The sequence below is a fragment of the Globicephala melas genome, chromosome 4, assembly GCF_963455315.2.
Source record: "Globicephala melas chromosome 4, mGloMel1.2, whole genome shotgun sequence".
Taxonomy (NCBI): Eukaryota; Metazoa; Chordata; class Mammalia; order Artiodactyla; family Delphinidae; genus Globicephala; species Globicephala melas.
In genome coordinates, this window is record NC_083317.1 from 3,348,554 (window position 1) to 3,369,166 (window position 20,613).

The 20,613-nt window shown below is 52.6% G+C and overlaps 1 protein-coding gene across 2 annotated transcripts; it reads left to right on the plus strand.

Annotated features, from left to right (window-relative positions):
- The first annotated feature begins 224 nt into the window (after positions 1-224).
- Positions 225-19,984, plus strand: TMPRSS3 (transmembrane serine protease 3). 2 transcript variants are annotated; one of them, XM_030835407.3, is made up of 13 exons: positions 240-333; positions 5,556-5,666; positions 6,529-6,645; positions 7,032-7,155; positions 9,903-10,028; positions 11,259-11,302; positions 11,799-11,964; positions 12,714-12,883; positions 14,966-15,061; positions 15,275-15,277; positions 16,167-16,309; positions 16,925-17,077; positions 19,913-19,984. In XM_030835407.3, exons 1-13 carry the CDS (start codon positions 240-242, stop codon positions 19,928-19,930), a joined length of 1,365 nt encoding a protein of 454 aa, XP_030691267.2. In that variant the 3' UTR covers positions 19,931-19,984. The 2 variants fall into 2 exon arrangements, with proteins under 2 accessions (XP_030691266.1, XP_030691267.2); XM_030835406.2 differs by lacking the exon at positions 15,275-15,277 and having other exon boundaries at positions 225-333.
- The last annotated feature ends 629 nt before the right edge of the window (positions 19,985-20,613 follow it).

Consider the following 20,613-nt stretch of genomic DNA (forward strand, 5'->3'; position numbering starts at 1 on the left):
CTAGACGTTTCTGCGTTATCTGCTGTGGCTCAGAAAAAAAAAATGCGTTCTCCCTGGACAAATAGTTTCGATTTATCGGCACTGAAAGCTCTTTATGTGGATTGTCAGACTTCAAAGATTTCACACGACAAAGATTCGTTTGATGCTAAAACTATAAATAGGGACGCAAACGCTCTCTATTCTTTCCTGCGAAGGAGGTGGAGGTAGAGCCTGGTCTCCGAGGTCCTGAAATAGTCACCATGGGGGAAAATGACCCGCCTGCTGCCGAAGCCCCCTTCTCCTTCAGATCGCTTTTCGGCCTTGACGATTTGAAAATAAGTCCTGTTACACCAGGTAGGTGGCACCAGGTATCATTTCTGCCCCGCTTCCCCTCCCCCATATAGATGATGGATGTGGCTGAGTGTTCCCCTGGAGAACTATCTCCCCAGGAGCCCTCACACCCACAGGCCGCTTCCTCGTGTTTGCAGAATCCTGGAGAGAAGGGGCATTAGGGGGGCCGTCACTTTGGTTAGCCTCTTGCCAACTCCCTGGAGACAGGTGTTGGTATTCTCTGGATGGAGGTTTTCAGAAATCGAGGCTCCCACTGCCCCTGGGAGTTAGGGGTCAGATCCTGGCCAGGAAATCTCTGAGCCCTCCAGGAATTCCTGACAATCAGTGGTCACCAGCCCTTCCAGAAAACTTAAAATAAGCCGGTTGCCCTAACGATATCAGATACCTAGATTAAAATTCAACAGCAGGTGACGGAGTTGCTCCTAGCAACCGAAGGAAAGAAAGTTGGTTTTGGAAATGGGTCATAAATGCTTGGAGAAATGGCAGACTCCTTCGTGCCTGGATAGGATCTTTCTGGCAAAGACCCTATCAGGACTTGTCACAGGAAGCTGTGGCTCCCTGGTCCTGGCTGCAGTCGGGAAGGCTGAGCCCAGGGGCTGGGCAGAGGGACATCTGGGGCCCCTGGCTAGGGTTCCAGAAATCATGGCATGGGAGCCGCACTAACGATTCCTTTTAAACCACCTGGACAGCGGATGTGGACCGATGGGAGGTGGGAGAAGAGGTTTCAAGTAAGGGAAAATATACACAACTTACAAATGCTTTTCAAAAATTAGCATCAGTGGAAATGAAGAAAAAACATCCTGCAGTTACCTAACCACCCAAACTTAGCTAGTTTTTACATTTTCTTTATTCTCTCCATGCTCTTGACCATAAGTATACACTCACAGGCAGTGCAGGTGCAGACAGGCGTTCTTCCATGTGCTTTTTGGTTTTCTAAATGCCCTTTTTTATAGGATCAGGTAGGTGTGTAATTTACGTAGCCATTTTGGTCATCATTTGACATATAATTGTTTCTAATATTTTATAATATAAATCATAACATGATAGCACTATACATAGTCTTTTCTGCTAAGTTTTGATCATTTCTTCATGATTAATTCCTCGTCATGGGAAGGAATAAAAACTTTTTTAAACTTTTCTTTTTAAGTAAACCAATGCACTGTTTATGAGAGAAATTTAGAAAATACAGTTAATCAAAGTTTTTTTAAGATGACCCACAATTTTACTCTTACTCAGAGATAAACCTATTAGCACTTTATAATTTATTTCTTGCCTTTTTCCTATCAACATATCTGTATTTCTCTTTGGAAGTGAAATATGAAGGTAGACCCCAGAGATATTTTGGGTTTGGTTCCAGACCACTGCAATAAGTAAATATATTTTTTTTAAATTTTATTTATTTATTTATTTTTGGCTGTGTTGGGTCCTCGTCTCTGTGCGTGGGCTCTCTCCAGTTGCGGCGAGCGGGGGCCACTCCTCATCGCGGTGCGCAGGCCTCTCACCGTCGCGGCCTCTCCCGTTGCAGAGCACAAGCTCCAGACGTGCAGGCCCAGCAGTTGTGGCTCAAGGGCCCAGCCGCTCCGCGGCATGCGGGATCCTCCCAGACCAGGGCTCGAACCCGTGTCCCCTGCATTGGCAGGCAGACTCCCAACCACTGCGCCACCAGGGAAGCCCAATAAGCAAATATTGCAATAAAATGAGTCATACTAATTTTTTAGTTTCCCCATACGTATAAAAGTCAAGTTTATTCGATAGCATAGTCTATTCAGTGTGCAATAGCTTTATGCCCCCAAACAATGTACATACCCTAATTAAAAAATTACGTTTTAACTTAAACAATTAACTTCATCGCTAAAAAATGCTAGCCTTTACCTGACTACACAGTGTTGCTACAAAGCTTCAATTTATGAAAACTGCAATACCAGCAAAGCGTGATAAAACGAGGTCTGCCTGTACTATTTGTATGATTTTGAAGCTTATTTTTTTTTAACTTAAAAATACTATGTTCATCTTTCCATGACATTAAATAATTAACTAGCCTTTAAGGCTTGGCAAACTATGGCCCCTGGGCCGAATCTGGCCTGCTGTCTGTTTTTATAAATAAAGTTTTATTGGAACACAGACATATCCATTTATTCACATTTTGTCTGGCTGCTTTCAGGCCATAGCTGCAGAGTTGAGAAGTTGTGACGGGACCACTTATGGCCCATAAAGTTTAAAACATTTATGATCGGGTCCTTCACAGAAAAACGTTGCCGACCCCTCTCCTCTATCGTTTTAGATATTTCTATGCCATTTGTTATTTCACCACCTCCCTTTTGTTGGTCACTTAGGCTGTCTCCATCTGTCCGTGTGTCAATATTTTCAAGGTCGCTCCTTTAAGTGTCCTTTACATAGAGATTTGTGTACATCTATGATGACTTTTTAGGATAAATTCCTAGAAGTGGAATTAATAGGTCAAAAATTCTATCCATTTTTTAGCTTTTTGGTACATATTTCCAATTTGACTGTCAAAAAGTTGACACAATTTATACTCTTATGGACTGTTAAGTGGAGATCCATTTCCTTTCACTTTGGACTGCAGTGGAAATAGTAGTAGTAGTAGTAGTAATAATACATTGCAAAGGTGATATGTAATTGTGTCTAATTTGTGGTGTGTTTTTCGTTTCCAGAGGGGTTGAAGGGTTTTTGTGTGTGTGCTTGTTTATCATTTGCATTCCTCCTTTGAAGAGATGCTATACCTTTTGCTTTTTATTCCAAGCATGACCTCAAAGACAGGGCAAGGAGGAGGGGGACCACAGTGGGACCACAGGGCACGCGGCCGAGGAGCCGTAAAGTGGCAAATGTGAGCGGATACAAAGGCGCTGTGACTGCAGGAGGCGTTATAACTGCAGGACACTCTGGATCTACAACTGGGGCTCACTTCCTAAACCTCACTCTTAGATACAGAACAGCTAGAATGATGAGAAGTCATTCTGGGGTTCCTGCTGAGTTTTAAAGTGTGACTGGAGAGCCGGCATCTCAGTAGGGAGAGTGACTGATTGGGGCAGGCTTCCGGAGGCGGGGGAGGTGGAGGGGAGGGGTCTGCTTTGCTGACTCTAAATGGGTCATCCTGAAAGGAACTGGTCTCTGGCCTTGAGATAAAACCACGTTCATTATCCCGAAACCATCCCCAAACCAACCATCCATCCATCCATCCATCCATCCATCCATTCCTTCAATCTACTAACATTTACTGAGGACCGTGGAATGGCTAGTGCCATTCTAGGTGCTGAGAGCACACCCTGGAACAAGCTGCCTGCTCCTGCATCCAAGGCTAAACAAGGACCGTGCGGGTGGTCCCTCTGCCCCGCTCCACACTCACAGCACAGAGTCTGATGTGCATCTCCTATCCCCCCATTCTTCCCTTTCTGCTCCTGCATTTTCCTTGTTTACTCTTTTCTCCTTTTTTTCCCATTTCATCGCTTTCTTTTTTCCATTTTTGTTTTCTAATTCACTTCTGTTTTGGGCAACCGGGAAGGGTACTGACCATTTTATAATCGCAGTCTTTATAGCCAGAGGATGAAGTTGTGGGTTTCCAAAGACAGACAGGGAGCCTCTTTTTGGCTCTTCCATCGGAGACTCTCGGCCCAACGTCTCCAAGAGCAGGAAAACAGGCCAAGGCAGTCTCCGTCCTGTGTCGTCATGTGAGGCCTGGGAAGCTTCCTCCCCTCCCTACATTCTAACCTTCCTAATTATAAGAGAGGACAACTTCAGCATAGATGTATTTTCAGGATTGATGAGATAATTTGCATGAAATGGCCTGTTCTCCTGAGAGTGAACGTTGCAGTGGAAATCCTCCTGTTGTCCAGAGAGGCTTGCACTTTTGGGTATCTTAAACTCTTCACATCTTCTTTTCTACCAAATCAGCCTTGTTCTATAGGCAAGAACTGGGAAGGGTCTGGGGCTTTACCCTACTTGCAAGCTAACAAGTCAGCCTGCCCCAGTCCCACGGATGCTGGCAGAAGACACAGCCCTTCCGTCAGACACGTGTACGCACAGCACAGGTGGCACGAGCATCCTGTTTGAGTAGGTCACGCTTGCCCACCACGTCCCTCAGCAGCAACGTGGAGCGGCCCAGGTGCACGCTGTACATGCAGCGGGTCTGCACCACAGCTGAGGAGCCCTGAGCTGAGGGAATCCACATCTTTTGTAATGGGCTTCAAACAGACCTGCACAAGCTTTGTCCCAAAGGAAGAGGTGGTATTTACTAAGCCAGATGTAAATAATAACCTGTCCCTTGCTCCGGAGAAGGACACCATCTCTGTCTTCTAAGCTGTTTGCTCTGCCAGCATCCTCCAAGAGATGGTCTGGAATAAAGGCCCTCGGTGTCTATGCCCAGGACTGGTGGAGAATGACCCGCACATCATCTGGTGACCCTCTCAGAGATCCCAGCTGTCTCTCTCCTGAAAGCACCCTGCTTGGGTTTTACATGTTGCCTTCCTCTGTAGGAAAACATCCTTGGGAGTTGGGGTTCTACCTCCCCTCCGTATTAGTTTCCTAGGGCCACCAAAACATCACAAACTCGGTGGCCTAAAACAGGAGAAATCTATTATCTCTGGAGGCTAGAAGTCTGAAACTAAGGTGACCGCAAGAACTTGCTCCCTCTGACACCTGCAGGGGAAATCCTTCCTTGCCTCACCTTAGATGTTGGGGTTTGCTGATAAATCATGGGTTCCCTGGCTTATAGATGTATCACCCCCATCTCTGTCTTCCTCTTCACATGGCCTCTGCCCGTGTCTCTTCACATCATCTTCCCTCTGTGTGTGTCTGTCTCTGTGTTTGAATTTCCCCTGTTTATGAGGACACCAGTCATTTTAGATTAAGGCCCACATTAATGACCTTGATTTAACTTGATCACCTCTGTAAAGACTCTATTTCCAAATAAGATGATATTCTGGGTTCTGAGGGTTTGAACATAAACATGTCTCTTGGGGGACACAATTCAACCCATCACACCGTCCCCTAACCGAGGACGGATGGAGCTGGGCTGGTGTTGGGGAGCTTGGGGCTCAACTTTTAGAGAACGTGCCCCTGGGTAGGCGGCCATTTCTCGAAGTCAACTCCCTTTGGGCTGGAACATTCTCTGCACTGAGGGCAGGGGGGATGAAGAGCTAAATTTTGTTTTATTTCATTCAGATTCGCTGTTCCGTGGCCTTTTGCTCTCCCCGCTTTTTGGTTTCTAGATGCCGACGCGGTGGCTGCCCAGTTCCTGTCTCTGCTGCCACTGAAGTTCTTTCCCATCATTGTCATCGGGATAATTGCACTGATATTAGCGCTGGCCATTGGTCTGGGCAGTGAGTACCATCCATTATTTAGTAGGTTCTCAAATACCTGTTCAGGCGTTTAGACTTTCACGGGCTCCCCCCTCACACCAACCCGGGCCCGCCACACAGCCCTAATTACTAAGGCAAACACCCTCTGGGTTTGCTGATTTGAGCTTTATTTGCCGGCAGGATCGTGAAGCCGACCAGGGCCCCAGCGGGGCCTTTGGCTGTGGTGGAGGTTTCGTCACCAAGGAGCCTCTGCCCAGTTAACAGTGGCCAAAGGCAGCTGATGAAACTGAACCCACAGGCAGGAGAGGGTGGGAGCGGGTGGAGGAGACAAGGAGGCCATTCATGCCAGGCCAAGCTGGGTTTCAAATAAGGTGCAAGTGGCTTTTGAGAAAGAGAGTCATTTGAATGGTCCCTGATAGGGAACAATTTCGCATTTACTCTTCAAATAGGCGGATCTCAGATCAGTTTAACTCTCCACGTGCTCGGCTTTGGGGTCCATGGTGCCCTCACTTCTCGCCCAGGGTCAGAGAAGGCAGGAGGTAGAGTGGGGGCCAGGGGTCCTCTCTCAAGTCTCCTTGCTCAGCCGGCTTAGCCAGTCGGCCACAGCCATGCACTTTCTCTCTGGACCTTGAGCCACCGGAGTCTAAATTCATCTTGAGTTGTGGCCTGAGGTCACTTAGGGAGACACGGTGGGGTGCAGCTGCCCCACCCGCTGGAATCTGGAACAGAAACTGGGCTGAGGGAAACAGGCTGCTGGCAGTGGTGCCGTTTCAATGCAGCCTTCATGACGCTTGGGCAAGCTCAAGGCCGCGTGGCAGGTGCACGGTTGTCAGTGCTGTGCACTGAAGCAGCCCTTCCCCGACCCCCTCCCTCCTTTCCTCAGTCCACTTTGACTGCTCCGGGAAGTACAGGTGTCGGTCGTCTTTTAAGTGTATTGAGCTGACGGCTAGATGCGACGGAGTGTCCGACTGCAAAGACGGGGAAGATGAGTACCGATGTGGTAAGGTCATGCCTTTTCAGAAGCAGAAGCAGGAGGACGTCAGTACAACCCGACCCTGACCTTCCCCATCTGAGACATGGGTCCAAGGCAATGCCTTTGTTAAGTCATGGGATCCAACTGGCATTCAGCCCAGGAGACCTTGGGCTGGGTATTAAGGGAGGGTCCTTACATGGAGCTAAAATTGGGTTGGTAAGCAAGCAGAAGAGAACTCCAAGAGAGCTCAGGGGTACAGACGATAAGAACTGTGGCCGCCCTGCGTGGGTGGGGCACTGACCAGGGGCAGGTCAGACTCAGCACGGGAGGGTCTAGGCTGGCTGCAGAGAAATTCTGCCGGGTCTCAGGGCTCCTCAGGCCACTAACGACCTGTCTTCCTGTGCATTGGTCAGTCCGCGTGAGCGGTCAGAACGCCGCACTCCAGGTGTTCACGGCTGCCACCTGGAGGACCATGTGCTCTGAGGACTGGAAGAGTCACCACGCTACTGTCGCCTGTGCCCAGCTGGGGTTTCCAAGGTAATTCAGAGAGTGTCCAGCAGTGGGCAGGACATGAGCAGTGATCACGATGAGGGCAGACAGCTGCCGTTTAGCTGAGCACGCACAAGGCACCTGGACATCCCCATGGCAACCCCGCGATGCCTGACATCACAGGCGTGCAAACCAAGGTCCCAACATGCTAAGTGACTTGCTCAAGGTCACATGGGACCTAACGTGTTTGGGGGCATCTCAGGTCAGGACCCTAGATGCAAACATTCAATAGAGAGCTTCAGAGCTGAGGACTGAGCCCCCAGTTCCTCAGGCCACAGCTTTTGGGCAGCTTCCCGACACCACCCAGCTTGGTCCCACTTCCCAAGGAGCCCCAGGGAGCCAAGTTCGAAAAGTCAGCAATTTAGTGAATGTCCAGTTATTCAAAACAGTTGATTAGCAACAGGTGGAAGAAAGAAACAGGTAGAAGAGAGAACTATTGCAGTGGAATCTCCATGTTTCAACGTTCTGCGTTCCTTATGTGACTTTTTGCACTGGGGCGACACATTTTGGCCCTGATGCGGCCCCGTCCCTCCCCTGGCCCCTCCTTCGGGCCCCCGGTAGCTGCTGTCTTCCTCGGGTGCCCAGGACTGCACTTCTGCTCCTCTTTGTGCCGGACTCTTGGAGTTCAAAACCAGCAGGCTCTGAGTACCCACACGCTCCTCGGGAAGTGGGCATCCCTGTTGGTGCCCAAGGAAACGGGTGTTGAAACCTCCACGCTCTGAGCAGGGAGCCCTGACTTGCAAATCTGAGGCATCACATTCTCAACTCTTTCCTCCAAAGCCAGCGACACCCACCCTCCAGCCCGTATCCCTGACATGTGCCTCTTTCTCACCCGAGACAACCTGGATTCAGAAATCAGCTGCACTTCAAGCCCAACGACAACAGCAAAACACCCACACAATTGCCTTCAGGAGTTATGTAGACTTGACCCCTCATAGGCAAGGAGGACGTTCACATACCACACACACACAGCCCACATCACACACCACAAACACACACACGCCACACACACCATGTGCACACATCACATCACACACACGCCAATTACACAGACACACACACAAACCCCACCACCACGGCGCACAGCTGAAAGCTTCCCTTGGGCATTTCTGCTCCATAGGAGGTAGTTCCTTGGACTCACTAGGGGGCGTCCCTTCTTCTTCCCATCTGCCTCCCCTGCTACTCCCTCCTGGACCACCTCCCCGCCCTGAATCCTTGGCCTCCCCTCTGTCCTGCAGAAGGACCCAGCAGCCCCTCTCTCCTTCTCCCAACCCTTCCCGGCAGTGCTCAGGCATCTCTGCACCCCAGCCGTCTGCGGAGAGGCTCCTTCCTTGTTCCATCTCAGGGCAAGTCTGGAGTATGCAATTTTCCGGTCTGTCCCCTCAACACTGTCCATTTTCTTCCCTCTAAACTTGCTCTGTTCTTCCCTGTTTCTTCAGTTCTAAGATTTGCTTCTGTATCCTTTCTTGTTTATTCTTCCTATTTCTCTCTTGAAAGCCCTCCTTTATCCCCTCTGCTCTATAGCATCCTGTGTCAGAGGTCTGTGATAAAGAATAAAAGATAGACTGGCAACTCAGATTGCCTGGGTCCAAATCCCAGCACACCTGCAGCCCCGTCACATGACTGAGGCCTCAAAAACAAGGCGAATAATAATACCAGCTTTAAAGGGTCGCTGTGAGGGTCAAGTGATCTTGGGGCTTTGAAGCCGGCCTGGACCGCAGGGACGCCCTGTAAGAGTCTGTGGTCATGGTTGTTGTTACCACTGAGACTTTGACAATTTATGGGGCTCCAGGTGCAGCCTTTGGGGTCCCTTTGCATCACCCTCACCGCCCCACTGGTGGCCCAGTCCACCTGTATCAGGATCTCCATCTCGGTAACATCCAGCTCTTTCATCTGGTGCCTGACGTATCAGCGGGTTGAACAATACCTGGGGAGGCTGGAAGGGTCATCGCTGCCGCCTAGATTACATTTTTCTCAAGACTCAAACCTGGCTGCACTTTGTACACCACGTACGCTGCCCACGCCGCCCCCCAGCGTTTACAATCACCTGATGAAATCGTGCTTGATAAGCTGGTGAGTTCGTGAGCGAAGCAAGCCAGCGACTCTGTCTTTTGTTCATTCCACGACCTCCCATCTCATAACTCTTTGGATGCCTAATTTGAAAAATATTATTCCCTCTTTTCCATCATTCTCCAGACCTGTTTCCTGACCCTTTAAACACTGGCTTGTCCTGGTGCCCCCGAATCTCTCCGTCTACGTGCTCATCTCTCTGTAACGGGAGTCCTGCCAGCTCTGGGCAGCCTGGGAAAGTCTTTCATCCCCCCCCACCCCCAGCCTATCGTACCTGGGGCGCTCAGCATCCCCACTTCGGTGCTCACCTGAAAACACTCCACCCAATTCTGTGTTCTGTTCCCTCTGAGGCAAGCTTCAGGCCAAGCAAAGGTCGGTTCAGCTCAATGCATCGGAGTGTCCCCCCAGCTACGTCAGGAAGTGGTCCTCCCTCGCATGTGGCTGGAGCCCATGGTGGGTGGATGGGCTGTGGGGAGAGGGTCGCCCCAGACTCTTCCAGGTCTGGAATACCTTGCTAAGTTGGCAGAAGGAAGCCATTTACGGTTTGGGGCTGCAAAATGACTCCCCTCCCAGTATGATACCTGTATCCTTGTGACTTGAGCCCAGGTAGATTTGCTACAGAGTGAATTCCACACATCACGTCTGTGTTTCCATTGTGCTTGCAGCTATGTGAGTTCAGACACCATCAGAGTGGATTCACTGGAGGAGCAGTTCCGAGAGGACTTCGTTTCCATCAATCACCTCTTGCCAGATGACAAAGTGACCACTTTACACCAGTCGGTGTACGTGAGGTAAGCGGCCAGGTGGTGCTGTGTCCACTTATGTCCACTCATCCGCTGGACCTGTGCATGAGGTTGTGTTCTCCAAGTGCAAGGTGCGGGTTTGGCCACTTTGGTTAGAAGGGTGGACGCACCAGGCTGGGGTACAAGAACCTAATCCCAAGCCAGGCAAATACAGCCCAACAGACAGAGGGAGGAAGGATGGTAGAGTGGTCCCGTGATGCGCGTGCCGTAAATGCAGCATTGCACCGTGCACACGGTGGGCGCTGCTGATGTGTTAGGGGAAAGGAGGGAGGGAGGGAGGAGAAAAAATATTAGAAAGAAAGAAATTAAGAAAGAAACGTATCCTTCTTTATTTACAAAATACTTTAATGTTCACCATTTGTATTACATGTTTCCCCAAAGAAGTCATAAGGAAGGTAAAACGAGGTATCCTTAAATGACAGTCAGGTACCTGAAGCTTACAGGGGTCACCTGTCTGGTGCACAGAGGTACGTCAGGCTTTCTGAACCCACGTTCCATGTGATCTTCCTGACTCATTGGACCAAACCCCAAGAGGAGTGTGTTCTCTGCTCCAGGAAACACCTGCCTGTCAGCCTATTGTGCAATTGACAGTCGCTCCTGAACCCACGTGAAATCTGCAGGGACAGCTCCTCTCTTGGGTCCTAAAACCTCAGTCTGGTGACACTAGCTATTTCTTGCATGATCATGTGACAGGACTGGGGCTCTAAAGGCAGGAAATCTACAAAGCGATCTACAAAGGGATCCCAGGGTGGATTGTAACATGAGCACCCACCCACGCAAGGGACACTGTGTGTCATTTCCCGGGCAATCACATCTCAGCTCTGGAGGTGGGGGGAGGTCTTCTCTGACATGCATGTGTCCCAGGCTGCAAGGACTTTGTGGCAGGAGAGCCACAAAGCTGACATGCACATGACACCAGTGTACATTTGTATAATATAGCTCATTAGACATTTCTTATCATTAGCTATACAAAGCCTAGAAATACTCAACACCCGGTCACGCACACCAGACCTCACTGTAGTCACGTGTTTTATAATGCATTGTGTGACCTCACTCTCGTGGGGTTTTTTTATAGACTAAAATTATAATCTGTATTCAAGAGCAGGGGAGTAAAGTTTATTTTTCTTTTACCCCAAGATTTAAGTAAAAAAAAAAAAAAAGTGTTCAGTTCACAGGCCTCGGGTATTTATCATTAAACGCATTCTTTTTCCACTTTAGGGAGGGATGCACCTCGGGTTACGTGGTTACCTTGAAGTGCTCAGGTGAGAGTTACAGCAACGCAGAGAGAAACGGAAGGAAGCCCTGGCTCACAGGCTCCTGTCCCCCCTCCCCGCTCCTTGGACTGCTCTGTTGGCAGTCCCTTCCTCCCAGGGGCCAGGTGGGAACTCTGTGACCCCCATCTGCCAGGTTGGTGAAGAGAGCCCTGGGCGACTTCTCAGCAGCAGACAGGACCATGGCGCACGATGTCCTGTCCTTCCGTGGTGGCTCCAATCGCCTGACTCTCTGTCACCTTCTCTTCCCCACCCCTCCTGCCAGAAAAGTGTGCACGGGCTGCTTAGTGCCCGCCCCCAGCCTGGGCAGGCACCCTGTGTTCCTGGCAAGGGGGCGCCGTACCTGGCGCTGTGTCCTGACGGGCTTTTCCCACTGCACCCCTACAGCACCCTGCTTGTCCCACGCCGCAGGGGACCTGCCCCCCCCATCCCTCACCCTGTGCTCCTGCCAAAGCTCCCGCCCCTGCCCCTCCCTCTCGCTCTGCAGTCTGCGGTCTGAGGACGGGCTCCAGCCCGCGCATCGTGGGTGGCAACGTGTCCTTGCTGGCTCAGTGGCCCTGGCAGGCCAGCCTGCAGTTCCAGGGCTACCACCTGTGCGGAGGGTCCGTCATCACCCCCGTGTGGATCGTCACTGCTGCCCACTGTGTTTATGAGTGAGTTCTCCTGACCTCCTTGCGGGGGGCCCTCATCTTCTGCAGACCCCCATCCCAGTCCGGGCCATGTTGGGACAGGGCTGATTTGGGTGGTCGACAGCAGGGCAGGTCCAGAAAGCAGGAAGACAGACCGGATGGTCACAAAGTAATGTCCCCGGGGCGGGGCACCTTCCTTCTTCACTGTGGATCCAGCTCCATCAGCTGGGTGAGACTGGTGACCCCGGGCTCATTTTAAGGATCTCTGGCCCGCAGCTCTTACAGAAAAGAGAGAAGGAAGAGGAAGGAAGCTCTCGCGGGAGGGAACCCAGCAACGTAAAGGCCCTAGGCCTCCCCGTAGCTCATCACAGTGGACCATGCTGTGGCTGAGAGGGAGAGGGAGGGTGCAGGGTAGGCAGGGGTGTCCCCAGAGCCACCCCTCCTTGAGTTTCTCTCCAGGGGGGTGGCTTGGAAGAAAACCACAGAAGATACTTCCAAACACAGGGGCAATTGTCCCCGTTATTTCCACCTCCCTCTACTTCGGTTTCTGATGGAGAACAGACCCTGATGGACTCTCACAGGGAGCAAAGTTCAGCTCACTTCTCAAATGCCCAGAGGTGCAAAGAGCAAGGCCTGTCTAGGAAATGCATAGGGTGGGTCTGTGCTTCTGCAGGGCTTGGTGGGGGGGACGTCTGCTGGCATCTCCTTGGCACCGGCTCTTGGGACACCTGAGGGGTCCGTGGGTTAACGTGCTTGGGGCTTTCTCATTTTAGTCTCTACCTCCCCAAGTCATGGACCATCCAGGTGGGCCTCGTTTCTCTGCTGGACAGTCCAGCCCCCTCCCATCTGGTGGAAAAAATCATCTACCACAGCAAGTACAAGCCAAAGAGGTTGGGCAATGACATCGCCCTCATGAAGCTGGCCGGGCCTGTCACTTTCAACGGTACGTCTGGGTCTCTGTCATTTTGTTGCTATCCTTTGTTTCAAGAGAATTTGAATTGCTTGTTGAAGCATGGTGATGAAGGCTGCCTTACAAACTCTGCCAGATAATTCCAATACGGGATTCATTCCCGCGTTGGCCTCAGTTGACCGTCTCTTTGTATTAAAGTTGTGATTTTCCCCCTTCTTGGTATGATAAGAAATCTTCAGTCACATTCTGGTCATTTGGACCATCGTGTTAGGAGACGTACATCGTAAGGAGACGTACATCGTAAGGAGACGTACGTCTTCAATGTTAGCAGACGGTCACCCTGTTCAGGTTCACTCTGCAGGTCCTGGCCTGCTTCTGTGGGCTGTGGTTCTGATGATTATTTGACTTCAGAGCCTGTGTGGTTCTACTTTGGTCAACTTGGTTTGGCTGGGGCCACGGGGGCCCTCACTTGTGCTACTTCCTTTCTGCTGGTACCACCTGGAGATTAAAGGGACTTCCCCAGGCCAGACCACCCGGTGCCTGTGGGTGGTAGAAGGGGGTCTCAGGCACGTGGGAACAAAGAGCTTTTTCTTGTGTCGTGTTTATTGTGGTGAGGTCCCCACCCATCTGCCTGGTGTCTCAATCTTGGCTGAGAAAGAAAGGGCCTCCCAGGCCAGCCAGCTGCTTGTGGTGGGATCTTCCCCGCAGCCCTTTCTTTCCAAGTCAGAAGACACTGGGAATCTCCAGCTCCTGGAAATACTCAGAAACGTTCTCTCCCAACCAGCTGCTGAGTTCAGAGGCTCTGTTTCTCCACAGAAACGTCAAGTCCTGACTCCCGGAGGTTTCAAAAACACCAGAAAAGCCACACAGGACAGAACTTTCCGAGGTGTTGCAGATGCAGCAAAGCATATGAGCTTACTCCTAAATAAGTGAAAGCCCCCTGCTGCTTCCCAAGGACTAGGGCAGCTCAGAGAGCAGCAGAGTATGATAAACAAGGCCCCTTGTCGGAGCAGGATCCTGGCTCAGGACCAGCAGCAGGTTGGACCTGGCAGAATCAACAGTGTGTTTATCACACAGCACACAGAATTCTCTACGTATCACACTCGGAAACAAATATTTCTAGAGAAACAAAGAAATTGTAAAGGTGGTGTTGGTTTGTTAATTATGATTAATGACCCTTGGTTATAAAGAACTGAGGTGCCAACACTTGCACTTTGACAAAAATTAGAGTGAGTGCCCTTCCCCCTTCTACCTCTCCTCTAGCTGCCCCGGAAGCTTAGCGTGTCCCAGAACACGGGCACACGAAGGCCCCGTGACAGTCTTTGGTGGAGGGCTTACGTGACACAGCCCACGTGGACAGGCAGGCTCGTCGCCTCCAGATAAGTCAGGAGGGATGGGAATAGTCACACACTGTTGGTCCATAAAGCAGCGTGCCCATGGTCTAGAACAAGAGCAGGCAGGCTATGGCCCATGGGCTGAATCTGACCCTTTGCCTACTTTTGTAGATAAAGTTTTATTGGCCCACGGCCTGGCCCATTTGTTCACCACGGCCCGTGGCTGCTTTCATGCTACTGTGGCAGAGGTGAGGGTTGAAACAGAGACCACGTGGCCTGCCAAGCCTAAAATATAAAGTATTTGGCTTTTTTTTTCTTTTTTTTTTTTTTTTGCGGTACGCGGGCCTCTCACTGCTGTGGCCTCTCCCGTTGCAGAGCACAGGCTCCGGACGCGCAGGCTCAGCGGCCATGGCTCACGGGCCCAGCCGCTCTGCGGCATGAGGGATCTTCCCGGACCGGGGCATGAACCCGTATCCCCTGCATCGGCAGGTGGACTCCCAACCACTGCGCCACCAGGGAAGCCCTATCTGGCTTTTTATAGAAAATATGCTGAGCCCTGGTCTGGACTCCCTCATGTTGCCACGGTCTCGGGTTGTTTTAAAGTTTCAGGGCTCTGGTGGGCGAGGGGTCCCTACTCTGAGCAAATAGCTTCCAAACGACCAGGGACCTGGCCTTTCTCTGGGAGCTGGCTTGAGCTGCCGGAGCGGTAGGCACTGAGAAGACGGTTTTCTCAGACCACAGCTGTCACAGGCTTGAAAGCTCTTGTTTCCTCTCCAAACAGAGATGATCCAGCCAGTCTGTCTGCCCAACTCCGAAGAGCACTTTCCTGATGGGAAGATGTGCTGGACGTCAGGCTGGGGGGCCACAGAGGATGGAGGTCAGTGTTCTGAAATCAAGATTCTGAGTCCAGGGTGCCTAGAGCCGAGAGGGCTGTGGGCCTGCTCCCCAGGCTCCCCGTGTAATGTCCCCGCCCACGTGTCCCGGTCGGGGTGTAGCGCAGAGCCCCAGCCGGCCGCTGAGACATGAGAGGAATGGGAGGCGGGCGTGCCCTGTGGTGAGCCTGTAATACGTGAAGGTCACAGTTTACAAGCAGGTGAAGTTAGAGGGTGTCGATCTGTTCGGGTGGGTGGCGAGGCTGACCCACCGCAGATGTGTTAGTGTCTTGTCGCTGCTGTAACAAATGACCCCACATTTACTGGCCTAAAGCAATGCACGTGTATTACCTTACAGTTACGGGGATCAGAAGTCATAAATCAGTGTGTCGGGAGGGCTGTGATCCTCCCAGAGGCTCTGGGGGAGGATCCGTTCCCACGTGTTCCAGCCTCTAGGGCCCCTGCATCTCTTGCTTCTGCCCTCACCTCCACCTTCAAGCCAGCAGCACAGCATCTTCCAATCTCTCTCCCCTCTGACCTCCGCTTCTCCTATCATCACATCTCCTTCTCTGACCCTTTGAAGGACCCTTGTGATTAGATTACACTTAAGGTCCACCCAGAGAGCCCGGCATCGTGTCCCCATCTCAAGGTCTTATCACATCAGCAAAGTCCCTTTTAGAAGGTGACACGGTCCCTGGTTCCAGGGGTTGGGATGTGGATGCCTTTGGGAGTACAAGTTTCTGCTGACCACCCCCAGGTTCCACCCCAAAGCTGTGAGTGGGATCTTCACGTGCCTCAGTTTCCCTGCTGTCATCTGGGTTATTCTGGGAACTAAACAGACTGGTGTAGGTCAAGTGCTTGGCCCAGGACAGGCTCTGGCAGGGCGGGGGGGGGGGCCCTGTTGGCTACATTTGCCCCCCGTCCTCCCACATTGGTGACCTTAGGGAAGTGAGTGGCCCTGACATGAAGCAGCGGGGTCCCCCAGCCCACTCCCCAGGGTGCAGAGCTCTAAGGCCATCCACCTCCAGGCTTCCCCACCCGCATGCAGGCCCCCTGAGTTCCCGGTGGGGGCCCCCCGCACCACACGAACCACCCCCTGCTCTGACCCAGGCGATGCCTCCCCGGTCCTCAACCATGCGGCTGTGCCTCTGATCTCCAACAAGATCTGCAACCACAGGGACGTGTACGGTGGCATCATCTCCCCCTCCATGGTCTGTGCTGGCTACCTGAAAGGCGGTGTGGACAGCTGCCAGGTAGGGGCCCCTGGTGACCCCTGGGGGCCACGCTGCGAGCAAGGCGAGGCTCTGCTGTGGCAACCCAGCCTGCGGGAGAGGCCACCACCAGCACGTCCCTGTGACTGACTGAAAAGCAAATTTACAGGGCGTGGGAAGAAGTTTGCTCAGGATATCAGTGTTTACCCAACGCTCCCCTCTGCCTGGGTGCTGGGCAGTGGGAAGGGTCTCGGAGTTTGCAGAGGGACCAGACGGGCAGAGGGCAGGTGGGGACCAGGGAATCCAGTCTGCAAAGCTACAGTGGGCGAGACTCCAGCACTGCCTGGTCCAACCGAAGCCCCTGGCCAGGCAGACCCTCCCTCTGGAGCATCCCTCTGTTTCCCCAGCTGCCTTGACCTTCGTGGGTTCAGGGTACCAAGATCTGGCAGGGAGATGGCTGCAGGGGGACCGTCCCCAAAGGATAAAGACCCCACTATTAGGGGTACAAGTCAGTTCCAGAAGGACTGGGGGGTGAATGCAGAGCCATCTTCATGCTGTATTTTGTGATAGAGTGAAGGGGGGGATCCTGCCACCAGGACAAGGGACACACCATGGCAGTGCCTGTTGTGTGCCCTTTGCTCTTTCCTTGTCATCCAGGGAGACAGCGGGGGGCCCCTGGTGTGTCAAGAGAGGAGGGTGTGGAAGTTGGTGGGAGCCACAAGCTTCGGCATTGGCTGTGCCGCGGCGAACAAGCCCGGAGTCTACACCCGCATCACCGCCTTCCTGGACTGGATTCACGAGCAGATGGAGGTGGGTGCAGCGCCGCCCCTGCCCTGGAATCTCGTGCTGGTGCCCGTCAGTCAGTCCACCTCTGGCATCCCTTCCGTGGGACCCCAGTCCTGCTGTCCGGAGCCAGGAAGTGATCAATCAGTTATCGATTTGTCAAGCAGTGACTTTGTGCTTCTGGGCGTTAGACTGAGCAGGGCTAATCCCACAGACAAGGCCCTGACGGGGTGGGCATGGCGGGTGGGCACACACGGGGCGAGTGTTGCTGGGACGTGAAGGAAACATGCTTCCACCAACTGGGGAAAGGAGGAGGGGCAGCCGAGGAAGAGCCCTGGGGGACGGGAACCAGCCAGGTGGGCACGTGTGGGTGTGGAGACAGGTGGGGGATGGAGAGTCTCCAATCAGGAGGGGTCTGGGCGGTTCTGTGCTTTGGGGGGGCCTCCCTGTGGGCGGTCGGGGGTGGTGCTGGAGGAGGGAGATGGGTCAGTGAGGCTGGCTTGGCAGGACCAGGGCTGGCAGGGGGAGCCCTGGTGATGGCGGGAGGAAGAATGGGACGCCCAGGGACAAGGAATGCCCCAGCCTACTCCAGGCCCCAGTGCAATGGCTTAGAAGACAGGGGGAGACACCCACCTAGGGAGCGAGAGCCTGGACAGCCCGGCCTTCCACCCCACGGGCGCGCAGCAGATGTTTGCGGACCTGATCACCGGCTCTGAGTCCCACGTCAGGCCTTGGACCAATTTCAAAGAACTTTTTTTTTTTTTTGGTGTATTTTGTTGTTGTTGTTTTCGTTGGGTTTTTTTGAGGCAAACTTTACACAGAGTGAAACTGACCATTCTAAAGTGAAAATCTGGGGTCATGTAGCCCGTTCACGATGTTGGGCTGCTGCCGTCTCTACCTAGTTTCAGAATATTTTCATTTTCTGGAAATAAGACTTCATTAAGCAGTCGCTCCCTGTTCCCTGTCCCCCGGCCCCCAGTGACCAGTAACCTGCTTTCTGTCCTGGTAGATCAAGACCTTTAAAATGCTCCTTTTAATTTAAAGCATTTGGCTAAGAAGGACCAAACTCCTCAAGTGCCTTGGTGTTAATTTCCACTTCTTCCTCCTTGAATATTTGCCTTAAATCAGGAGCTACGAGCAGGGCTGAGGCCCCAGGACCGGGCCTGGCTGGAATTCCAGCCCTGCTGTTGTATAGCTGTGTGTCCTCTGCAGGCATATAGTGCCAGCCCATTGCAGGGCAAGGCTAGGAGACAGGCCTGCCGGGGACTTCTGCTGGGGCGCATTTTGCTGTTAGCTGACCGCCTGGCCCAGCGCTGAGGGCTGTGCAATGCTCTTCAGCCCCCAGTTCAGCCCCAATCCCTCACCCCCTCAGAAAACAGACGTTTGAAAGAGCAGCCTCCTCACTGCAGTGGCTGCAAACAGCCCGTGAGCAGGATTGAGACGGGTGAGGGTCATGTGGGCCGGGGGGGTGGGGGCATCACGTGGGTACAGGGAGTGGAGGACCCTCCGCATTCGCCCAGGGAGCCTCGGAGGTGCAGCTCCACGACGCTGCCCCCAGGCTCAGAGGGTCCGTGGGACCAGGCTTGCTGTAGGGGTAGGTTGAAGAAGTTCGGCCCAGTCCTGAGCTGGTGGGGAGGACCAGGTTCCAAAATCAGTCTGGGAGGTTCGGACAGAGGGGTCCTGACCTCTCAGCCCATTTCCCCCCAGCACCGCCCTGGCTGTGGGGCCCTAGGACCATTCCCATATTAGAGGTGAGGGGACCCACAGAAGCCCCCCGCCGAGGCTGATAAGGGCAGGGTGTGAGTCTAACCAGCTCCGTGAGCCCAGCCCCCCACCCTGCAAAGCTCAGTGATGGACCTCCAAGCGGGGCCGCAGAGCACTCCTCCTGGCTGCCCGCTAGCGTTGAGGGTCCAGAGGGTCTGATCGGACGCCCTGGCGATTCTGAGGCAGGGGTCTCCGGGGCACACTCTGAGGACGTGGGGGGATTTTAGAAAGAACGATTCTTCCTCCCAGAGCTTGAGAAGCAGGTTCTCCTGGATGTAGGTGGACGGCTCCCCTGAGGCCTGGGAGAGCATCTCAGCCACGGCAGCCTCTGGCATCTGAAGGCCTGTGTGAGTCACGCCTCTCTTCAAACGTCTCTGGGACGACCCAGAAGAGGCTTCCCTCCCATGAGCGTTTTCCAGCGGGCCTGCATTTTTATTTATTTTTTATTTTTTGTGGTACGCAGGCCTCTCACTGTTGTGGCCTCTCCCGCTGCGGAGCACAGGCTCCGGACGCGCAGGCTCAGCGGCCATGGCTCACGGGCCCAGCCGCCGGGGATCTTCCTGGACCGGGGCACGAACCCGTGTCCCCTGCATCGCCAGGCGGCCTCTCAACCACTGCGCCACCAGGGAAGCCCCGGGCCTGCATTTTTAGTTGTTTCTTTTGAACTTTGATGTGAGGGCCTTCCAATAGCTCTCACACCTCGAGGGGAATCACCCCAGTTTTTAGCTGATGCTAAAGCTTGCCGCATCACCTTCATTTTCATCCAGTAGTTTTCTCTCTCTGCTGGACGCTTAAAATGAAATTGTTGCAACTCAAAGAGAGACACAGGAACACTGATACTAAGAGCTGGAAACGATGGAATAGTCTCAGGTCGATGACGGAGACGGCAGGGGTGTGGCAGGTTGGAGGTGTGGCACAGGGAAGGGGAGCTATTTCACACTTACCTGGAATCCGCATGGAGCAGAGGCCAACTTTGTCCCCATCAGTCGTGTACAGCTGACGCTCCACTCAGGGTACAGTCAGGTGCTCACTCCATCTTAATATTAGAGAGATGCCTTGAAGCGCTGAAAAAGATAATACCTGTGTTTTCATTTCTAGAGGGACCTGAAAACTTGAAGAGAAAGAGGCAGGTTACCACCTTGAGTTCCGGCCAAGATGGAGACATCCCTGTCCTTCCATGGATTCTAACAGCAGAGCCAAAAGAAGGAGCATCTTTTCGTTCCTCTACATCTAGAGCAATTTTCTTCTGTCACCTCTAACAAGCCAGAGGGGCATTGGACTGAAATGACCCCGAACCTCCTTTCTGATTTCCACTAAGAACAGAAGCAGGAATGCCTCCAAAGTGCTACAGTTTCCTTGTCCATCTGGTTTCCTCCCCTGCAAAGCGATCCACACCTTAGCCCCTCAACAAAGACACGGCAGCCTGGACCTGCAGGAGCGCGGTCAGTGCAGATGCAGCTGTCTGCGCCTTTTTATCCGGGCACCAGAACCTACCCAATTTTCTACCAGGATCTCCTTTGACATGTGGGAACGTAAGATTATAGTTTGAGGTCTATTTCTGGTATTTTTTGTAGCCTTTGGTGCTTGAGGTATCATTGTCCCTTGCTTCCAGAGGATGTCCCCTTTCTTAGTGCATTCATCCCTCCGAGCTTGTCTGAATGAATCCTGACTGCTCATATACGCTTAATGCAAGAGGCTCAATTGATTTGATCTCTTCTGTATCCATCGTGGGTTTTATATTCTAACAGAATTTTCTGTTAGAACAGGTTTCTCGGCAGATCAGAATCATCTGCTATTAC

Coding starts and splice junctions, on each gene's coding strand:
- TMPRSS3 (XM_030835407.3), top strand. CDS start 240: ATGGGGGAAAATGACCCGCCTGCTGCCGAAGCCCCCTTCTCCTTCAGA. Junction 334..5,555: donor AATAAGTCCTGTTACACCAG/GTAGGTGGCACC, acceptor TTTGGTTTCTAG/ATGCCGACGCGGTGGCTGCC. Junction 16,310..16,924: donor GCGGTGTGGACAGCTGCCAG/GTAGGGGCCCCT, acceptor CTTGTCATCCAG/GGAGACAGCGGGGGGCCCCT.